Here is a 24,081-nt window from a genome sequence, read left to right as displayed (position 1 = left end):
AACATCTCACACTATCTTGGATGGTATACTCACTTGGATACAGTTGTTTGTCTGCCTTCCATTTAAGATAATGTTATGTGTAAAAGTGAAGGCATATAAGAATGCAACTAGAATCAATGGAATCAAGTTAGATCAGGCAAACATACAAATTTGTTGGTTGCCATAGTGTTCCATATTGATGATCTCACATCAATTTCTAGAAACACATATTTAACACACTCAGGGTTGATGAAAGAAAAAAACCCCTTCTACCCTCTAGCCACTTGGCGTTGGCTATAAGTTGACCACGCGATTTATCTCCCTTCACATAACCTAGGGACGGTTATGAGGGGTGCCTGGGCGAGCATAATCACCTTTTACTACAAAATGGTTGATGAAAGAAAACCATTTTGCTTTAAATCCAAAAGAGAATTGAATGCTAAACAGAATTAAGGGTTGATGAAAGAAAAGTTTAAAATACATGTAAGTATGTTGGATTAACTTGGAGAAAGTGTGTTTCAGCCAATCACATTAAATATCTCATAATGATATGAATATCTACAAGTTACATTATCTAGATTAAGGTGCTGATAGGTTAGAGGGACATATGCACATACCGAAGTAAAATAAAGCCTTGTGCGGACATGTCGCTCGGGTGATTTCACATTAGCATATCTGAAACGAAATAAAGTATGTAGAAAACTGACTAGAATAAATATCTAAATAACATAAAATACTTACTTGGGATCCAAGCGGTATTTTGTCTCTTTATCATCATCATCAACATCATCTTGTGAATTTTCACATGTGGAGCTTGGCCATCGTGTCTTGTCATTTTTATTTGGAGTTCTGACTTGTACCTCTGATTCTTCCTTGTTTGTATTGATGGAAGGTGTTTCTGGTAGATCATTTGGTTCATAAATGTTTATTGCTTCTTCTCGAGTATTACGAAGGTCAATCAAAATTTTTCCCAACAGACGACGAGCAATCTACAGATAAAGTAATACAACAATTTAAGCAAAAAATAAAGCACCTATCACAAATCAATTGAAGCTATAGGAAAATCATTAAGCAAGAGGACCAGTAAAAATAGAGTTTACCACAATTGATGGTAGCTATAAGAAAACTATGCATATTCTCATACGTCTTTATTATTATTCAATTATTTATGGGATTAAAATAGTTGATGGTAAAGTAAACCAAATTCAAATTTGGGATTTCTATGGTTGAATTGAATTTTACACTAAGGATTCTGAGCTAGCTTTTAATTTGTTCCAATTTTAGCCAAATTTTAGCACAAATAAGAGAGATTATGCTTAAATAAAGTAAGACCATATGGTGCACTTGGGAGTGAGTTTATTTCAAGTTGAGACTTTTCAACTTGTGTGCTTGCCCTTCCCCCACCATGGTAGAAAACCCTGAAGATTCAACCTCCTTTTCAACCTTTCTTCTCCTCCCAAGAAAACTCTCGTCTTCTACTTGTTCCTAAAGATTCCACCTCATTTTCAACCTTTCTTCCCTCCCAAGAGACCTTCTCATCTTCTACATCTCCATATCTAGGCAGGTGGCACTTTTTATTTATTTATTTTGTTAAAGGGCACCAACATCTACACTTCTTCTCTATCAAATTTTGAGTAAGATCCTCATCTCTATGCCATTGTCTTTTGCTTCCAAGAGATTTATGGGCCTCTTTATGCCCCCCTTCATGGTTTATGCCATCCCAAAACCAAATTCAAATTTGTGTTATGCTTTTCATCAAATTATTCCTAGAGAGAGAGACAACTATTCATGATTTCCAGCAACCCTTCGGGTCATGGACATAGAATTGTCAGTAAGACCTTTTTTTGTTCTTGCTGGTAAGATCCTTTAGAATTAAAGAAATCCAGAAATCCAAAAATCAAGAAACAAACTATAGATGGTGGTGCACTCTCCTTTTGATGAGAATTAATTATAAAGAATTCTAAACCCCTAAATCCTAAATGAGTAAGAAGTTATTAGAGAAGAAAGAATTAATTATAAAAAAAAATAAAAAGATAAAAGAGTAAAAAAAAAATTGCCCTAAACTCTAAACCCCTAAATCCTAATGAAATAAAAGATGGAAAAAAAGGAAAAAAAAAATGTAGGCCGCCAACCAGGCAAGGTCACCACAACAACCTCACAACCTCGTGTAGGCCTCCATGAAGCTGCTACTGCCTCTCAGTTCCACCTGATGCCGATGTGAATGATTTTGGTGTTAGTTGATGAGCAAACAGTAAATTCTACCTGTGCCGACCGACACAACTCGATATCCCAATCCTTACAAGAGAATCAAAGCTTCTTAAGGTTAATCCAATCCAAGAGTCTGGAGTCGTATTCTCTTGATATGGGACGACCAAAAGGTAGATTTAGTGGCGACGGAATGGGGCGAACAGTATGCTCACTGTTTGGTTACTTGCAAAGTGTCACACAAGCAGTTTGCCATTACCTTTGTGTATGGTAAGCTATGTTTGGTTAGTAGGAAACCATTGTGGGATGGATTGTTGTGCCTTGCTACAGATATGGTGAGACCATGGTTAGTTCTTGGCGATTTAACTCTTATTTGTTGGCTGAAGATAAGCAAGGAGGGCTTCCGGTCATGCAATATTGTATATCAGATTTTCAGCACTTTGTGGCCCTGCTGTCTTGGAGGACTGGACATACACTAGCTGTCCCTACACTTGGACAAATGGCCATCTATGCAGCATACTTGATTGAGCGCTTGTCAATAAAACTTCGCTAGAGGCTGATTTACAAAGTTATGATGAGTTTACTCCTCTGGGCTGCCTCTACGGCTACTCATCTTGTATAGTATTGGTATTAGATGGTGGCAACCGTATCCCATGCCCTTTCAAGTTCTTCAACATGTGGTCAAGCATGCAACATTTATGCCATTCATCGAAAGTAAATGGACGGCTTATATGCAGCAAATTCCACAAGGTACAACCCAGTTCAAACTTCAACAGGTTCTCCAGATGTTGAAATCTGATCTGAAGCTACTCAACCATGTGCATTGCCAACACATTTCTGAACGTGCTGTTGCTGGTCATTGCTGTTTGGAAGAAGCCCAGGCTGCTGGACTGCAAGATGGACAGATTCCCACAGAATATAATTCTCTTCAACAAGATGCTGCCCGACTAAATGCTGCTGAACACAGCTTCTTTTTGAAGTGAGCAAAAGTGGGTCACTTCAAACAAGTTGATAGAAATTCCTCCCCCTTTCATGCACTTGTCAAGAGGAACAACCAGTGGAAGCAAATCACAGCCGTAGAAAGGCCTGATGGGAGTCTAACCACATCGTTTCCTTCATCATGCACTTTCATGAGCAGTTGGGTACCACAGCTGGCCGAACAGCACTATCACAGCAGATCACCCAGTTTGGTCGGCTGCTCCCCTCCAAACAGCATGCCCAGCTCGTCTGTTTACCATCCCCTGATGAAATCAAGATGACATTGATTGATATTGGTGATCTAAAGGCACTCGATTCAGATGGCTATGGGGTGAAATTCTTGAAACACGCTTGGGATGTAGTTGAGACAGATTTCATTGTTGTAGTCATGGAATTCTTTCGTAATGGTCGGTTACTTCGGCAATGGAATCACACATTAATAGCACTTCTTCCCAAATCTGCTCATGCTAGTACGGTGGCCGACTATAAGCCTATTTCCTACTGTACCATTTTTTATAAAGTTATATCTAAACTGTTGGCTAGACAGATTTCAGGTATTCTTGATCTTATTCTTCACCAGTCGTTGGCGGCTTTCGTGCAAGGTAGATTCATCACAAACAATATTCATCTAGCCAAGGAGTTGTTTAGAAAATATGCCGGAAATCACATTTCTCCGAGATGTATTTGTTATGGACCCGTAGGCAAGCCCATGCAGCAAAAGTGAATCTAGAGACTATCAAATACAAGAGACACACATGACAAATTTAGAAAGAAGAATATATGTCAAGAGAATTGCTTCAGCTATAGTGATTAATTTTTCTCTTTTGTTGCATGGGCTTGCCCACGGTTAACAGTATTATGAAGATTAATCTTCAAAAAGCTTTTGACTCAGTGTATTGGGCTTCGCTTCATGAAGCACTCATTGGGCTGAATTTTCCAAAGTAGTTTATCGCATGGATTATGGAGTGCGTGACCACTACCTCTTTCTCACTGATCATCAATGGTGAGACTTCTGGTCTTTTTCGAGGAGACTGAGTGATGCAGGATCAATATCGGAGTACCCAATCCTCAACGGATCATAACTTTTGTCTTGGGACTCAGAATCAGGCTCTATCTGCGCTCACGTGTGCAAAATTTCAAGATCTAGGTTTATTATCGGGGAACCCGTAACCACCAAGTTTCGACCCAAAAAGCACCATTTAGGCCCTTTTTGGAGCCTCCGAACATATCCTTTTCTATTTTTAGTAGCTTCCATTTTTATGGTATTTAGGGTATTTTTGGTATGTCAGACATTTATGGGATAGGGTTTGTTTATGTAAGCGTCATGTTTTGTTAATTTCTTTCATTTATAAATTTTCTATTTTTTTGTAGGATTTCTTTGCTTTCTTTATAAAATAGGAATTGAGTTTTATATATTAGGGTTTCTTTCCTTTCTTAAGTCTCAGGTCAAAATCTATATAAATAGTTGTTTAGCTGCTTGAGGAATTATCCTCAATTTTTAATAAATTTTTCTTTTTTGGTAAAACCTAGAGAACGGTGGTTTTCTCTTTATTTGTTTGGGTGGTTTCTCTTCTTGTCTTCTCCTCAATTCCGTCTTCTCGGCATAATCGCTATCTTGCCCGGCGGTCGTGTCACCGAGGACTATGACAGGGATCCTCTATTACCATACCTGTTCAAGATCTACATTGAGATCTTTGGGAGACGATTGCAGTAGAGCACGATTTGGCCAGACTTCAACTTCCATCGACAGTGTGAGCAACTCAAACTGGCACATTTAGCTTATGCCGATGATGTCCTTTTCAGTCGGGGTGATACAACTTCAGTGGGCACATTGATCACATGTTTACAAGACTTTGGCCCTACTCGACTTCAAGTTAATCGCCTGAAGGCCAATATTTACCTCGTTGGAATTGATAATATGACATGGAGTAGGCTTCTTTCCATCACAGGTTTCCAAGAAGGCACTATGCCCCTTCAGGTACCTCGGGATTCCAATGTGATATGCAACCATTCAAGTTCCTCAATATGTGACCTTCCCATGAGGACTTCCAAAGGTTGGTTGCTGACTCATGGACTCAACCTTCTTTTGGTACAGCACAATTCATGCTCAAACAGAAACTGCCTAGACTCAAGCCAGTATTGCAGGAACCAAGCAAGCTGCACTTCCACCACATCTCCCACTAGGTGGTGAGGGACAAAGAACAACTAGATGAAATGCAGAGGCAAATACTCTTAGGAGGGGATCAGCCATGGGAGTATCAAGCTCTGAAAGCTCGCACACTGCGCCTAAGTGAGGCTGAACGCTCCTTTTATCAGCAAAGAGCCAAATGCAGCTATTTAAAGCAGAGTGATGCTGCACGAGATTTTTTCATGACTTAGTGAAACGCAACAGTAGAAAAAATGCTATTGTAGCGATCAACAAAGAGTCCGATGAAACTACAAGAAGTTTACATGAGGTTGCTGTGGAGTTTGTGTCACATTTCAAACAATTAATGGGGACTGCAGTAAACTGCACATAACTGGACAGTATCAGTTTTAACATGGGGTCAATTCTTAATGACAACCAAAGTTGTCGTGTCGTTCACTCCTGAGGAATTTCGGACTGCACTCCTGGATATTGGCAATGAAAAGGCACCAGACCCCAAGATATGGAGCAAAAAAATTTTAAATCAGCATGGGATACAATAAGCCCAGAACTAAAACTGGCAGTTACTGAATTTTCAGCTTCCGTGCCAAAGGCCGAACATGCCTCAAGAGGCTGATTACCGACAAATATCTTGCTGCACAGTAGTTTACAAAGTCATATCAAAGATTCTAACCTCCAGGCTCGCAACAGTGATGGAAACATTGTTAAATCCTGCACAAGCTGCATTTGTTGTTGATCGCTCCCTAGTTGAAAATATTCACCTTGCACAGGAACTCATAACTAAGTATGCACGTAAGAGAGTTTCACCAAGATGTGTACTTAAAGTGAACTTACAAAAAGCTTTTGATACAGTGAATTGGGGTTTCCTTTTAGCCACTCTGCGTGGACTCGATTTTCCTCAACAGTTTGTGCGTTGAATTTTTGAATGTGTCACCACAGTTTCTTATTCAGTTGGTATAAATGGCGCAACGTATGTGTTCTTCAGAGGTAGACGAGGACTCCGACAAGGGGATCCCCTCTCCCCTCTCATGTTTGGATTATGCTTGGAGATGCTCTCTAGATCCCTCAAAGCCACCACACTGAAATCTAGTTTTCACTTTCATCCCATGTGTGCTAAAACTGGAATTACACACTTGGCGTATGCGGATGATCACCTTATTTTTGCGAGGGCCGATGAGTCTACTATCAGATTACTTACTGAATGTATTCAGAACTTTAGTGATTCAGCTGTGCTGCGGACAAACATAAACAAATTGAATCTGTACCTAGCTGGAGTGGAAGGCAGAATCCATGATCAGTTTCTGTGGATTACTGGTTTTCAATCTGACACATTCCCCTTCCGGTACCTTGGGATTCCCCTTGCCACTGTGAAACTGCGTGTTAGTAGCTATGAAGCCTTGACTGAAGTTATCCTACGCAAGCTGGCCTCATGGCCACGACACACACTGTCATATGCTAGGAAACTTGAGCTGATCAAAACTGTCCTACAAGGTATTGAATGTTTTTGGCTTTCCATCTTGCCTATCAAAGTGCAGTCATAGATAAATTATATTAGAGCTGCTGAAACTTTGTTTGGACATTCAGACACCCTCCAATCTCTTGGGCTACAATATGCCTCACTAAAGAAGAATGTGGTTATGATGTTCGTGATCTCAAAGCCTAGAATTCTGCACTTCTATACCGGCCTCTCTGGAATTTACAGTGCAAAAAGGACTCTTTATGGGTGAAATGGATACATCATAAATATCTCAGCCGAACTACTATATGGGAATGGCAAGGCAAGGACTCTGATTCAACACTAATCAAGAGGTTACTCCATATCCGAGATACACTGCAAATCCTGGCACTTCCGAGCTACTGATTAGGTGGTTTTCTAGTCGTCAAGGCATGGGTACAACTTCAGCCTATGAAGTCTTTAGACCCAGAGGCACCATCAAAGTCGGCAAAGGTGGTGTGGAAATCCTACCTCATGCCCAAGCACCGGTTCACTTTATAATTGATGGCTCATGGACAATTGGGCACCAAAGATAGGTTGGTCTATGAGATGGACAAGGTCTGTCCTCTTTGTAGGCAAGCATATGAAACACTGGATCATTTCTATTTTGCCTGCCCAATCAACATGATGTTATAGAACAAGGTGCAACATTGGGTGTGTATGCGGCAATTGATGTCCACTCACAAGCAGCTACTAAGAGTGTTTCATAGGAACATATGTGACAATCAAAGTTTTTGGTAATGTCTTGTACGGTTTTTCTTCTTTGGCAAGCTAGGAACAAGTTTCTACATGAGGGGTGGTTGTCCCGAATGTAGATAGCATGTTCCTAAAGATACAAACCCATGTGTTTCAGTTCTTAGACGCCCCCTAGGCGTATCCTCTATTATATTTTATTTTAGTAATATATTTACCTTCTCTAAAAAAAAAAGACGCAGCTTATCACTTTAGTTCTTCAAGGCGTTGAGTGCTTCTGCCTTTCCATTATGCCATTACCTCAAAGTATCATCGATCGTATCTACAACATTTGTCGGTCTTTCATGTGAACGTCCAATCACCCTCTAGTGTCTTGGGCAGATATGGGTAGACCGAAAGACAAGAGCGCCATGGGATTCAGAGACTTACGAGCGTGGAGCCTAGCTCTCGTGGCTAAGGTCTCTGGAGGATTAAGAAGGAGGATGCACTATAGATTAAGTGGGTACATCATACTTACTTGAATCACATTGATTTATGGACCTGACAAGTCATTCAGATTCCCCGCTAATCAATCGTTTACTACACATGTAGGATCTCATTCCTGAGGTTGCTGGTTACCTGAGGCTGCTAGATAGATACCGGCAAAGTGGTTTGCAAAGGATGGCAGAGTCGCCCGAGCTTATGATTTTTTCAAACAACCTAGTCTGAGGGTGTCATAGGCCTAGACAGTGTGGCAATCTTACGTTCAACTGATTCATGTAGTTACTTTTTGAATGCTAGCGCAGTAGAGGCTCCCCATAGACAGTGCACTTCTTGCGGACAGGTGCTGGAGAGACAGGAGCATATGTTCTTCTAGTGCCCCCTATTATGGACCTATGGCAGAGGATTAAAGGCTAACTTCATATGCGTCCAAAGGTATCCACCTATTAGAGGACGATCCGTGTCTTCGAACAACATTACGGAGGGAGTAGGGTGGTGATAAAGGCTCGTCATTTGGCTTTGTCATCGTAGATACATTATGTGTGGAGGGCTCAAAATTGTAGTTTTTTTTTTGTGAAGGTCATTTAGATGTTGAAAGGATATTCAAGAGTGTGCAGATATATGTATACAAGTCATTTAGATGTTGAAATTTGGTACTACATCATACATGTATAACCCTAAAACCTCATTTTGTATATTTTCGATACTGATATACCACTTTTACTTATTAAAAAAGAGCTTCTTAAGGTTAGTTTTTTTTATTGAAAATTTATTGATAAATTTTCTTGTATTGTTAAATCCTTTGGCTAATTTGACTAGGAAAGGGGTCAAGTTTACTTGAAATGACGTTTTTGAAGAAATCTTCTAAAGCTTAAAAAGAGATTGGTGAGTGCTTATATATTAGTTAATTCTTCTAAACATTTTGGGTTTATCCTCTACCCGAGCACATCTGTCTAGCGATTGGGTGTTATATTGATGTAGCATATCTAGATGGTGTTGATGCATTTAAGCCCAATTTGGTCCTATTAGATCAAGGTTTATATTTTGATGTTTGAGTAAAATGTTTATTGATTTGATATGTTAAGTAGATCAAGGTTATCGAATACTTGAAAAAGTCTAAATTGGTCGAGGTCGATTGGACATTTGGAAAAGAAGAAGTCCAACGGGAAGTTGGCAATAGAGAAATCCAATAGGGAGTTGTTGGTAGTAAAGGAAGTCTAAGTTAAGGAGGACTTCATGTTTAGTGTTGAAGGTACATGCATCAGGAGGATTGAAATCTTGGCACATGATAAATTATTAAGGTTGACTGGATATTAGGTGATGAAATCCAAAAGGAATGAACACTTGGCAGGCAAAAAATTTTGGCAAGTCTAGGTCGACTGGATATTGGGGCAATATATGAAGAAATGATATGTACATTAGAAGTTCAAGCAAGTAGAGGTCAACATGTTATTGTGTAAAGGTTGAGGTCCTAGATACTAAGTCTCTAAGAATTGAAAGTCCTGGTAAGTCTAGGTAGATTTGTATTAGGCAAAAGAGTTAGTCTTGGAATGTTTAGGCAACTACACAGAAAGTTTAGGTGAGTAGTCAACTGCACAGTTGACTACATCAAGAGTCAATTAAAACGGTAATTTCAATTAACTAATGTCAATATAGGAATCTAGAAAAGAGCCATTGGAGTATTGATATAATCGTTGTGGAGGTAGGCACTTGACTGATAGGGGAAAACTAGTGACTGATCCATGAATTCAAGAATGTTGAGGCTCTAAAGGAGGTTTCAATAGTAATGTTGGGAGAACTTTGTTCAAGTTTCTAGAGAACAAAAAAGTGATCAAAGCAAGCAATAAGCAAATAAGAAGTAAAGCCCTACTTGTTTTAAAAAGTAAATTTTATGTACGTTAGTATAACTACTTTAAAAGAAGGGGAGCCTTAGCACATACTTCCGTGTGACCTAGAGGTCATGGGTTTGAGTCTCAAAAATAGTCTCTTACAAAGCAGGGTAAAGTTGCGTACAATAGACCCTTCCCCGGGACTCCACATTAGCGGGAGATTCATGCACCGACAAACCCTTTTTAGCAAAACTGTCTTAAAAAAGGAAATCAAAATAACATTTCAAATAGCGAAATGATTGAGGGGTTATATAATTGTTATTCTTTCATGCTATACATATGTGAGTGATCATTTATGTAGGTGTCGATAGGCACAGAATGGTATTTTATACCATGTTACAATCGCATTTTAGAATAGCATCTTATTTCACACTTATGATATATAGACTCCGAATTAAAATTTCAAACTATCCATGCAAGCTTTAACTAAATAGATCTTATACATACTAAAACATTGCACTGTTAAATTAATAAAAGGAAACTGCAAGATTACATACCATTGAACCGATCTTCAGTTTCTGTTTTGGATTTATCCCATACTCATTATGAACAACACCATCAGCTAGCAACTGAAAAGATAAGTGATCATAGACAACCCATCAATACTATTTTTAGCATTTGTAAATACATTCAAGTAGAACTTTAAAGTTGAAAATAATTTAATCTCCTCAGGGAAGATATAAAGCACTAGTTGTCAACATTCAGACAAATTTATTGGAAGATCAAAAGATAAGAGGCCAAACTATATAAAAAACACTAAATTGATAAATTAGAACTCAATAGGTTAAATTTATTTGCCTACTGTATCATCAAGTTGGATAAAGTATAATAGGTTAAATATATACACCAAAATGTTGAAATTACTATTAGATAAAATAGGGTTTTAGGAGTCAATATCATGTTTAAGCCTATTCAATACAACATTTATTGAATTTGAGCTAGCCAAAAACATGATTATGCTTTTAAGCTAACAATATCCGTCCCAACAAAATTCCAAGAAATCTTTCAAATGTTCTCACGGATGATCTAGTCAGAGAGTACGATTGCAAAAATTTCTTCTACACAAACCACAACAGATAGAATGCATGCTTTTAACCTATCTATTATGTATCGAGATTTTATCATATTTAATTTTTATATCTTAAATTATTTTTTTTTTAATTTTTAGGTGACGCAAAATGTTGAACCAAACAAACAAATTAGATTTTGGGCATCAAGTAGAAGGCTAATTGGGTTTGAAATGAACCCATTGAGTGGGCATGGTGCTTAGGGTCATGTGGGTCCGAACCGGAGTTATTTGTATTTGTTTTGCTTAGTTTAGGATTGAAATATGTGGTGATAACTTAGTTTAGTCGTGCTAGGATGAATTACAAAAAAATTTGAGAAGTTGAGGTTTATATATTTTTCCCCTCTCCTCTTGCATTCTCCCAAGTATCCACCTACACCACCCCCTCTCTTCTTAATCCTTCCTTTTCTCCTCTCTCATGCTCTTCGTTGCTGCCCCCACCCAAGCCAAAGGAGCCACCTCTACCATTAACTATCTCCTTCCTCCTGGAAGGTCAAGGAGGACCCAAGGCTCGGCAAGTGAAAATCTCATAGTTATCTTCTTAGAAAGTAGAAGCCCAAGTATGTCAAGGATGATTGACATTGGATAGAAGATGAAGTCCCAGAGGCTAGACCTCTTTGCAAGGGGAAATCTTAGTAAGTTAAGGTTGACCCATACTAAGAACAAAAAAAGAAGTCCAAATACAACGTCTCTTAGCATGGGAAGTCTCGAAGGCAAGGCCTCTTAGAGAAACAAAAATCCTAAAGGTATGGTCTCTTGGCAAAGAGATGTCTAAATGAGACAAAAATCAAAGAGTGGCTTCTACTTTGTGTTTTAAATAAGCTTGACTTAGGCGAGAATTTAGTCTTATATTTGGCAAAAATTAATGATTTAATCAACTCAAGGTCAGATTTAGTTAGCTGAAGGTTGAGTCAACTATGCAGTCGACTCAAGCTCTATTGCCAACGAACAAAATATTTTTGTTCATGGATCAATTAATTGATTGAGGCAAGATCAATTGAGTAATGCGCAAAACAGTCAACTAATGAGCAGGACTAGGTGATTGATGGAATAGTAAGAATCTAGGAAGAGGGTTATGTTGGTCCCTTTGGAGGCCGGCAAGAGGGGAGGGGTGAATTGCCCTACAAAAATTAAACAAAAAACCTTTCTCGGATATTCAACTAATTAACAGACACTTGTAATAATAAAAAGAAGAGACTAAATGAAAAGCTCAGACACAAGAGATTTACTTGGTTTGCAATTAGGGGATTGCTAATCCAAGGAAAGTAAGCGCACTATCTGATGATCTCCTTCGGGCGGAGTAACCTCTTTACAGCGTTAACAGCACAAATAAGAGAAACAGAAATGAAAGCACAGAGAAAATTGATTACAAGTGAGATGATTTAACTGTGCAGATCAGTGCTATATTTATAGCACTGGTCGGGGCGCCCCGAAGGGGTTCCGGGCGCCCTGAGGGGATAAAATTTTATCCCCCAACGATCAAATCGCGTTTGACGCGATCCTGGTCAAAATCCGGGTCCGGGTGCCCTGGACTGCTCCGGGCGCTTCGGAGAAAAAAGTCAACAGTTGTTGACTTTTTGTCCGGGACCTCTTCTCTGGTTCAGTCCTGCCTCGGTCCGGGTCTTTCACTCCAGCTCCGCTAGCTTGGGTGATCTCGGCCCTCCGGAATAGGGCTCACCCAAACCCAAGTTCCGGCCTTCTCCTCGAGCAGCCTTCCTTCACGGTTTCTCGTCCCTCGAACGCCGCGTACGTTCTTCTCGTCCACCGGTGTACTTTTCCGCGGTCACCTCGTCCCTCGGACGCACCGAGCCCGTCGGCTCTCTCCCCGTGCCGTCCTTCTGGCTAGCCGCATCTTCCGCTCAACTTCCTGTGTTCCTAAGCTCCTGCACACTTAGACACAAGGGTTAGACAGCGCAGGACCTAACTTAGCTTATTTGATCACATCAAAACACCTTGGGTTCCAACAATCTCCCCCTTTTTGATGTGAACAACTCAAGTTAAGTTAGAGTAAAACAGATACAATAAAAACAGTTAATTTGCAATTAATTTGCAAATAAGTCTAAAGATATTTCAATTAAAAAAATATATATTACCTCCCCCTAGACTTAACATCCTTCTCCCCCTTTGATCACATAAAAAATAGGAGTTCTTAAACAAGTCTACTGTAAAAAAATTTTCTATGGCAAATCTTAAAAACAATTTTTAAAAAACAATTTAAAAATTTTCTAATTTTAAAAAAAAATTCTAAGTCAATATCCATAAAAAAAATTTTAAGGCAATTTTTTTTTTTTAAATTCCAAGGTAATTTTTATAAAAAGTTTCTAAGTCAATTTTCATAAAAAAAATTTTAAGGCAATTTTTTTTTTTAAATTCCAAGGTAATTTTTATAAAAAGTTTCTAAGTCAATTTTCATAAAAAAAATTCTAAGGTAATTTTCATAAAAACAATTTCTAAGGAAAAAAAAATTTCTAAATCAATTTTAAATATTTTCTAACACAAATTGAATAACTCTTTTAAAGCATTAAATAAATTAAATTAATGCTTTTTCAGTTAGTCAATTAAACTTTTCATTTCGATATTTGGCTTCCAGGTCGTGGCGAGGCACTAGACCTTCTTGGTTATTGGAGCAATAACCACTTCCTTAGACAAAGCCTCATAAAGAAATTAGTTGTTTAATTTCCTTGCTGAAAATGCTAAGTCTAATTTTAATTTTAAATTAAACAGGTTTTTGGAATCCAATAGAGGTTCCTTCCTACAGGGTTAATTAAATATTTTCTAGGTACATAGGCTTTTGATATTTTTCTAATTTGATTTTGGTGAAATCTATAATACCAGTTTAGTCCTCTATAATTTCTAAAAGTAGAAATATTTGAACCATTAGACTTTTTCAATCTTTCTATTTCTTCTTTTAGTTTTTCATTTACTGTTCTGCTTTATTTATGCAAGTGTTAGCTTAAAGAGTTCGAGGAAGGGTTGTTTGTTTTATTTTTTACCGGGATATCCAACCCCCCCTTCCAGTCGGCCCAACGGTCCTACAAGTGGTATCAGAGCCGAGACACTTCAAGAAGGACTAACCGCCGTCTGAAGCAACAAAACGATGGCCGGAGCTAGCGACTACCCACCAGCATTCGAGGGGGAGTTTGCTGTTTGGAAACAAAAAATGGAGGTATATCTTAATTCTGATTTTGGTATTTCTTTAATATTAAAATTTGGCTATGAAGCACCAAAGACAACGAACACAGAATTGTAATTCCAACGCTTGTGTACTACTAGAGTTAAGCTTCTGTTTCTGTGCTTCAACGTTGTAAGAGGCTTCTCCGCCTGAAGGAGTATTTAGTGCGCTTAATCTTCCTTGGATTAGCAACCACATCGGTTATAACCAAGTAAACCACTTGTCTCTTACTTTATGTTTTTAATTTACTGTTCTGCTTTATTTATGCAAGTGTTAGCTTAAAGAGTTCGAGGAAGGGTTGTTTGTTTTATTTTTTACAGGGATATCCAACCCCCCCTTCCAGCCGACCCAACGGTCCTACAGGTTATTGATACAATAAGACTCCAAGGAATCCAAGAGATTGGTCTGACAAGATTAGTTACAATTGTCAGATGATTTAGATACTATAGCGGCTCAACTAAAGTAGTTAGTTGACTAAGATAAGTTAACAATCAATTGATTGTGCAAAAAATAGTAAATAGCCATTGAGAACAAGAAAGCTATAACAAGACCTACAAGGGGAGTTTTTGATAGCGTTCTTGAGTAATTAAATATTAATGGAAGCAAATAATTGCAAGTAAAAGCAAGCCAAAGAACAACTCTATCTTAGAGCTTGTAATTGTGCTTGTAGTTGTGTCCCCAGGGCGTAGCACAGCTGGGGGTGCATGGTTTCGTGGCCGAAAGGTCCAGGGTTCGATCATCGGGGTGTCATTGCCTGGGGTTAGCGTCCCGGCCATGCGCTTTCAGCTGTGTACTTGCATTTACCTCCCTCCATATCCGTGGGACCGGCTCTAGGGGGGACGCTGATGTGGCGGTTCCACATTTTTTTTGTAATTGTGCTTGTAATTATTTCTTATGTTCTAATTGTTATCATCTCTTCTTGTTCATCTTTTTAAGCTCAAATTGTAATAAGTTTCTTCACCTTTGGAAGGCATCCAAGAAGAAGAAAGTATAAGGGATTTCGAAAGTGACTCATCAACAAGTCAAAGGTTGTAGAGTAGGAACCGGAGTTTTAAACTACGTAAAAGGCTATGTGTTTGTATTGTTTCGTGTTCGTGTTTATTTTGATATTTCGCTGAGTTTTACCACATTTATAGACACAAAATTGGATCTCACTATTATTCTAATGCTCATTGTTAGGTTAACATTTTATTTCTATCTAGACACAACCTAGTGATATAGTTCTTGTATAACATCATTTTGTTGCTAAGTTATTTAACTTCCCATTGATGAGATCAAGTAGACTTGGTCAAGCCAAATTGTCATACTAGCCCTCCTCAAAAATATTTACTAAATAGAAGAATATTTTCTGACAAGTTTTAAAAACACATCTAAGCAATAGAAAATAATCTATTTTTCAAGAAAAGTTTTTTCCCAGAAATGTTTACAGACAAATTATTTTCCAATAAATAAATGAGTCAAAGTATTTTTGAATAATCTATTTTTTAGTTCCCGATTCTCAAGTTTTAGTTAATTTGTCTAGGTCAATTTCTAATTTAATATGCAATTCGACAAACTGACCCACTCTCAAAACTAAGTCAGGAGTGTACAAATTCATATATACCGGTCCTTGGGAGTGTACTCTGATTTGACATAAGTCACTCCTAATGGCCAATTCTTATACTCTTGGTTCAAGCTATAAAATTTACTTATCAAAAAAATTAAAACTACTGAACTAGTGATCCAGAGCTCTTGTCTGTTCCATTTCTAGTTTAGTTTTAATAACTATGTCACAACACTAAGTTCATTAACTACAAGCTCTAGGTAAGCTTGTAGATCAGCAATTGATTTGCAGTACTAATATGTTATGCATTACCTGAGTAACTTTGAAGAGTTCAGGCAAACCATCCAGATTTAGATGAGTGTTATGTAGGAGGTCATATCTGTAATGTGGTATGCAGGTCAGAAAGGAATTGCTTATAAACATATATTGCAGCAATCAGTAGGTTATGAACATTAGAAAAATAATATACAATTATAATGAAGAGGAAAAGGAATCCACTCTATCACTAGGAAAAAAATAGAATAATGTAACCACCGTATCAAATCTAAACATCTATCAAAGTGATGCATTTTATACAATTTTCAAGAATCAGATCATAAACATGAACTTCTTAAGTTCAAGATACCTATCGTCTTGAACCTTTGTTGTACAATTAAGTAAAGCCAAAATGTCTACATGAATAAGTTGTTTAATAACTTTCAACAAAAAAGGGGACAATATTTACATGTAAAGCCAAACTTGAAAAAACCTATAGTTTCATCAGCCCATGTATGTGCTTTCTGTTTTTCTTTGAAGGATTGATTTTAACTAGTGAGACCACATGGTCTGATTTGTCCAATTTGATTAATTGTTCATATCCTTCTTATGAGATTTCTCTTTTTTCCGACCTTTCAATTTTGAACTAGCATGGATATTTTTGAGTTTTTAAATTCCTCTTGTTTGTTAATGAAGACTGATCAAAGCCTGCCCAAATTGATTAAAAATAGAATGAATGAAAGAAATGTACAAAATAGAACTTCTACATACAAGACTTATTTATCATGAGATAGGAGGAATCATTGCAGTTTGTTTATGCACCTATTGTGTAGTGGAAATATACAATAAAGTGGTGACACCACGCCAAGGTAAATCACATGACTCACACTCAGAATTGTGTCCCTCTCAAGAGAAAGAAGAGAAATTCTGAAACTAATTTGTATTATTCCTTGCATGATTAAAACCATGGAGATTTCCTAGTACTTGTACTCTTCAGCCTACAAGGCATCAACATATAGTTTATAACAATCACTTGGTGCAACTTTTCTTATAACAATACCTCCTATATGAAGACAACAGACTAGACACTGATCGATACAATTGATGACACATAGTAGTAGATGCTCTATCAATTTGGCAATAGGGGGTCATAAGAATTGAAATCTCTAGTTGTATCGAAGTTTTGATCTTTACTCAAAATGAGACATCGTGTCAGTATGAGTTTGAGAGTTGATTCAATTAAACAATTAATTCAATTGATTACTTCCTAGTCAATGAATTCAATTAATTGGCTAAACAATTAATTAAATTAGTCAATTATTTAAACTAATCAATTAATTTAAAAATTGAATTAATCAATTATCAACAAGTGATTTCTTAGTAAACTAAGTAAATTAATCCAGTTAATAGATTATTTCAACCAACCAACTAATTGAATAAATCAATTAATCAATTCATGAGGTAAAATACCGGAAAATAGAGAATAATAATAGGGGAATTTTCCAGAATTTTTGGAAATTTTTCGGAGCTCGTACAAACGAGTTAACGGGGATAAAAACAGGGTCGGGAAAAGCCTATTTAGGCTACCCCATTTAAGCTAGGAAATGTTTATATTTATATTTCCTCTTTTCTTTTATTTTCTTTATTTTTTTCGTTTCTTTTCTTTCTCTGCCGAAGCTCTCGCGCCCGAAGCCCTCTCCCCTTGCCCTAACCGGCGCCGAGCGGTTTCTTCGCGATTAAAGCCGTGATCGAGGGTTTGTTCCCTTCTCTTCTCCTCTGCTCTGCCGCCCCAATCGCCCTATGCCCTAGCCGAGCCATCCTCTGCTCGATTCTCCTCTTCATCTTCCCACGCGCCGACGACGCACTAGCCACCGCCGGTTGGCCGCCTCCCTTGTGGGAGATTTTTCCCTTGGTGCCGGCCCTTTCTTCTCCTCTTCGTTGCGTCGCTGCCCTCATGCACAGGAGACCATCTCCTCTTCCGACCAGCCACGTGCCCTAGATCTTTGCCGCCTGCCGAGCCTTCTTCCCGCACGAAACCAGCTGATCGCCGACCTCTTCCTCTGTGCTCGTGCCTAGCTAGTCACCGGCGCCCGTCACCCCTTGCCGTGGAGATCCCAGCGCCGCCGCGGCTACCACTGCCCTAGTTCTTTACTGCCGGGCAGAGCCCCCTTCTGATCTGCCCTAGATCTGTCGAAGCCCTCCAAGCCATGCCTTAGACCTCTCTATCGGGTCATCCTTCTTCGTCATCAGATGTTGGCAGGAAGAAAGCTACCGGCACCAGTTTAGGGTAAACATTGATTTAGTCTTATTTAGTTGAGGAATTCACTGTGAATTTAGGCATTTAAACTATGATAGGTGCCTGATTTTAGGAATGTTGATCTGTTGGGCAGCAACTTGACCTAATGTCACCACCCAGCATTTGATCAGATCTGCTGCCATCGTTGAAAAGAGGAAAATTAGGTAAAGATCCTTGTTGACTTTAATAAATTGATGTGTGAATTAGGTTTATGTGTATGTGTTGATTTAAAGTTTTACCCTAATTAGGGTTAGAGATTTTATTTAGCTATTTATGAGAATTATAGCTAAATAAAATATATTTAAATTGGTAATACAGGACTTTGAAGCGAGACGAGTATCTCGATGTCGGATTTGGACATTCCTATTGGAGGCGGGTACTTCTGACTTTATGTCGTTTGATATGCATAGTAGTGAATTTAACAAATTGCAATAATTATGTTTATTATCTGTTTCGGTTAGTCACTACCTGATACTTGTTACATGCTTGGTTGATACTTGTTTTGCATCTCATGTTATTTCTTACCTGCTTATACATGCTTATAGGGGGTAGTGATATACCATGCTTCACCATGTTCAGGACCTAGGTTTTATACCTTATCTTATCTGTGTACCTTTGATTTGATTCATTGACCTAAGGTGCACTTTCTATATATATATGGATTAGCTCATGATATTCCCATAGTTAGTGCCATGTACCATTCGCATGATTACATGCTGTGCGATGGTCTGCTCCATTATTGTTGAGCACATCGCTAGTTACATGGATCTGCACACACCACCACTCATGGGTTAGTGGTCGATTCAGGCAGAGTGTGTTGCAGCAGGGACTCTGTTTGGCTCCATTGGTCCGCTCATGGGTAGTGTGACGCAGCGTGGTAGCCGGCAGAGATTCCTACCCGTCATCGTGTACAGGGAGATGAGAGCATTGCGCTCCCCCATTTATGATTTGGAGTAGGAGGATAGGTGTACTCCGACAGCATCCCGTCCACTCGATCACTCATCAGGAGCAATGACGACGGAGTGCACGGTTGTCACAGCCCTACTCACTCTGTCTCACTATTGTGTGTGAGATGGTTGACTGATGTCAGGGGTGACCAGGACGCATCATACGCATTGATGCATTTATTTCTTGTGATTGTGTTTGTTGTATTTATTTGCTGCATTTTAGTTGGATGACCATGTTTGACATGCATACATGATTTTTATACCTCTCGGACTGTTTATCCTTGTACCAGGTCCTGGTTAGTAAGTTTACTATAGTTGCATTTTATCCTTCTTATATCAGGAGACTGTACGCATGATTAGTGCTAGATGTTATTTCTCTACTATGTATATCAGTTGTTACCCGCTGAGGAGTTGACTCACCCCGTGGATATTTACTATTTTCAGGTTGATGCTGTCAGAAGAGGGTTCCAGTTGCTAATCTCCTGCAGCCACGAGGATGTTTATTTATCTTTTGGTTTTATGTACTAGACTATGTTTGGACTTGTTTTGTTTTTGATACTCGGAGCATGCATGGATTGTACTTGTCGATGGGTTTTTAATTGGATTTGTTTTACTATATGCCTGCCTAGACGGCAGAAGAGGTAAGTTGATTTGATCGTCGGATTTGTGTTTTATGAGTGTAGTGGAGTAGGATATCGGTTTTGAGTTTTATGGGTGTAGTTGAGTAGGGTGGATTTTGAGTCTTATTATCATTGCTTATTAAACTGCGTGGATGTCTATATGTTGTGGTTTGTTTATTATTGTTATTAATTCCAGCCGCATGTGGCTGAGGTACATGGTGATGTAGTAAAGTTTCAGATTGTCCGTCATCGGATTTTTGTCTTGCAGAGACTCCTCGGCGTGTGATAATTTAGTGGTATCGAGCCGGTTAGCGATACTTGTTTGATTTCCGTGTATTGGATTTTCGAGATTTATCCGATACCAATTTATCGTATCAAAGCGGTTATGACACCGCTGTGTTCGGATATTCGATATCTATTTCGGACGGATTTCCATTATGGTTATATTTCGACTCCGTTTTGATTTGTATAGATTCCCACGATTTACTGCTCGAATTCGAGGTCAAGATAGGATCCATGACACGTAACATCTCCGCATGATTAGGTATGATGTTATTTTGTAATTGTTTATACTTGTAGTAATATCTGTGATATAATTTAACAGATGAGGAGATCTACACGTGTTGCTGCGAGACGTGGTGCTGGACGACCACGTACGAGGACTTTGGGATCTCTGTATTCCCCAGAGATGCCTACTGGGGCTGAGCCTGTCAGTCAGGGACAGACTCAGCATATCGCGGGCGCGTCGGGCTCTCAGACCCCGATGGCTCCTATAGAGGTACCTACCTCGGCTGTGCCGAGTGTACCTATCCCTACGGTATTTCCGGTACCACCAGGGGTACTACCGGCATACCCCGCACCTGCTCCGGCCCAGCCTACGGTGTACCCGACACCAGTGACACCTGTGCCCCCAGTACCTACAGTATACCCAACAACACCTCCACCAACGATGTCGGCTGCTCCACATCAGGTACCATTACCTACCGTACCTCCAGCCGTGGCCACCTATGTTCATCCTACAGTGTCACCGACGGCTTATGCTCCGGTTTATACAGCAGCACCGGGAGTACCTCCTCCGGTTTATTCAGCGATACCACCTGTAGCACCAGCTCCAGTAGTTCCGCCAGTTCCTGCAGCCGTCCCGACACACCTCACTGACATTGCCGCGACACGAGCTAGGATTCCAGTATTAGCAGAGTCGATGAAGACTCGATTCACACTCTTCCGAGGAGACCTTGATCCGAGTATGACCCTGTCATGGATAGAGACTATGGAGCAGACCTTCTTCTATATGGCTTGCTCCGAGTGGGAGAAAGCAGAGCTGGCTGCTTTTCATTTACGGGATGAGGCTAACGCCTGGCGGATTACTCAGCGTTCCATCATCGGCGAGCGGAGCATTACTTGGCCAGGTTCAGAGAGGCGTTTGAGAACCGTTTCTTTCCACTAGCATATCAGATGGCTCGCCGGCAGGATTTCATGAGTCCGCGTAACAATCGCCGGTGAGTATAATACCGAATTCAACCGGTTGGCTAGGTTTTGTCAGAGTTAGTCATGGAGGATGATCCCGCACGACGCATTTATTCAGTGGACCGACGGTCATCCGCAATTAAGGTCACGGTTTAGGATCGATCTTACTCGATGACCGATCGAGCCTTGATGATAGAGTTAGCTCAGAGAGCATTCCGAACAGAAGAGGAAGCATACGGTCGCATCCGGCAGATCCAGCAGACAAAGCGATGTGACAAGATCGAGTGGTCGAAGGCCAGTCGTGGTACTGGGTCTCGTAGCCTCGTGGTCGATTGTCTTCTTGACGCTCCCGATTTTCTCAGAACCGAACCACCTCCCTGATACTCACTGCTTCCGATGTGGGTCTAGAGATCACCTTACCCTAGCTCGCTCGGGACAACCATTGCTTTTTATTGCAAACCGCTCGGCACTAGAGCCGAGATTGTCACCAAGGCTCAAGACACCGCTTCCGGAGGGTCGGGTCGGAGGGGATAGTCTAGGCATATCGAGGAGGGCGAAAGCCCAATCTTCACATCGCCAGGGATAGCCACCGCAGCAGCATTTGCATGCTGACAGAGTACCCAGTGCTTCCATAAGACTCGAGTTCTGCTCCAGACCTTATTATCCGACGCAGGGCGATCGATGCAGCCTCACCTCTGGCCAAGACTGCAGACTCATCCCACCATCAAGACAGATCGCCACCGCCTCTCGCCTTCTCTAGCATTATCCAAGACGGCCTCAGCTTTTACCGGCAAATTACCACCAAGCAATGAGCCGACGGATCCGTTTTCCGGTACGATTTCCATTTATACATTTTCCAGATATATTGATTGATACCGGTAGCTCGCATTCTTTTATATCCCGTACCTTTATGCGGAGATTGGTAGATTACCTACTTTTAGATTGCAGCGATTGACCGTCTCCCTACCGTCCGGTGATACTTTAGACGTCACCCGAGGTCGAGGTTGCCTGTTGACTTTGCAACATGATACTTACTGAGATCTTTTAGTATTGAGATGGTCGAGTTTGATATCATACTTGGCATGGATTGGCCGTCAGTATACCATGCTATCGTTGATTGCCGACGAGGGTGGTCACCTTCCGGCCTCCGAACCAACCCTCATGGAGTTTCGGCATCGGAGACGACGACATCTCGATTATTTCGGCGATCCAGCAGAAGTTGTTGTCTCACCGCTGCCACGGTTTCCTATTATCTCCGATAGTACTAAAGATGCAGTAGTTCGCAGCCTCCGACGTTCACGGGTCCGTGAGTACCGGATGTGTTTCCGAGGAGCTACCCTCGCCTGTATGCCAGCGAGTTCGCTATTGAGCCGATTCCGGAACTACGACATCAAAAGCTCCGTGATCGTATGACACCAAAAGAGTTAACGAGTCAAGGTTCAACCTGTGAGCTTTTGACAGAGATTTATTCACCCAGTGTTTCTCCGGGTTCTCCCAGATTATTCACAAGAAAAGGACGGCACTATGAGGTTATGTATTGACTACGACAACCGAACGCAATGACCGTCGAAATAAATATCCTTTATCACGGATCGAGGATTTGTTTGATCACCTCAGAGATACATCATGTATTCTAAGATTGATCCGCGATCCGGATATCATCAGTTGAGGGTCGATATTCAGAAGACGGCTTTCCGCACGAGATACGGTCATTATGAAGTTTTGTAATGTCGTTTGGGCTTACCAACGCCCAAGAAGTGTTTATGGACTCACGAACCGCATCTTTCCGAGTATCCTGGATCATATCGCTTTCATCATGACATATTGGTCTACTCGGATTCCGAGGAGGAGCACGCAAGATCTTCGGATAGTCTTGAGACTCTTAGACGACATCACCAGACGCAAGTTCAGCAAGTGTGCATTCCGTTATCCTCGCTGATTTTCGGGACACGTGGTCTCGAGCAGGTATTTCAAGAGATCCTCGAAGATCGAGGTCACCTGGGAGCACCAAATCGACAGAGATCCGCAGGGACTAGCAGATATTACGACGGTTCGTCGAGGGTTTCTCGCATATTGCTATGCCACCGACACGCCTGGGAAAGGCGTGAAGTTCACGCGGTCGAGGATTGCGAGACCAGCTTTCAGGAGGAGCGGAGATTAGTGTCGGCTCCAGCTTTGATTTTACCTTCCGGAGAGGATGGATTTGTACTCTACACCGACGCGTCTCTTCAGGGTTTGGGTGCCGCTCGACGAAGACGGCAGTAGTCTCCTATGCTTCTCGACAGTTGAAGGAGCATGAGAAGAACTACCCGGTTCATGATCTGGAGTTAGCTGCCATCATCTTTGCTCTGAAGCTTTGGCGGCATCATTTATACGGCATTACATTTGAGATTCTCACTGATCATAAGAGTCTTAAATATATTTTTACTCAGAAGGAGCTTAATCTACGACAGAGGAGATGGATGGAGTTCCTGAAGGATTACGATTGTACCATTAGCTACTGTTTAAAGTAAAACCTAAAATCTCGTGTCCTTGGAACCCCACGAGTTAGACCTTTATATAGAAAAGAAGATATACACCAAAAGACACAAATACCCTTTTACTTATTCTAACACTCCCCCTCAAGCTTGAGAATATAGATCATATATACCAAGCTTGTTACATATGTAGTCAATCCGGGGACCTCTAAGTGATTTAGTGAATATATCTGCTAGCTGATCATTTGAGTTGACAAAACTAGTAGATATTTCTCCAGATATGACTTTCTCTCTGACAAAGTGACAGTCAACTTCAATATGCTTTGTTCTCTCATGGAAGACTGGATTTGAGGCAATATGCATAACGGCTTGG

The 24,081-nt window shown here is 40.2% G+C and overlaps 1 protein-coding gene across 1 annotated transcript in view; it reads right to left on the bottom strand.

Moving 5' to 3' along the window:
• LOC122042905 (inositol hexakisphosphate and diphosphoinositol-pentakisphosphate kinase VIP2-like) overlaps positions 1-24,081 on the bottom strand; it is a 133,160-nt gene that overhangs the window by 11,767 nt on the left and 97,312 nt on the right. Inside the window, exons 24-27 of the mRNA XM_042603297.1 lie at positions 15,959-16,025; positions 10,363-10,434; positions 721-968; positions 597-654 (exon numbers count right to left, since the gene is read on the bottom strand). Coding sequence (XP_042459231.1) covers positions 597-654; positions 721-968; positions 10,363-10,434; positions 15,959-16,025 — 445 coding nt within the window. The remainder of the gene's footprint in view (positions 1-596; positions 655-720; positions 969-10,362; positions 10,435-15,958; positions 16,026-24,081) is intronic.

The sequence above is a fragment of the Zingiber officinale genome, chromosome 2A (assembly GCF_018446385.1).
Source record: "Zingiber officinale cultivar Zhangliang chromosome 2A, Zo_v1.1, whole genome shotgun sequence".
Lineage (NCBI taxonomy): Eukaryota > Viridiplantae > Streptophyta > Magnoliopsida > Zingiberales > Zingiberaceae > Zingiber > Zingiber officinale.
Note: the sequence above shows the minus strand (reverse complement) of the source record. Positions and strands in the feature narration are given on the sequence as shown.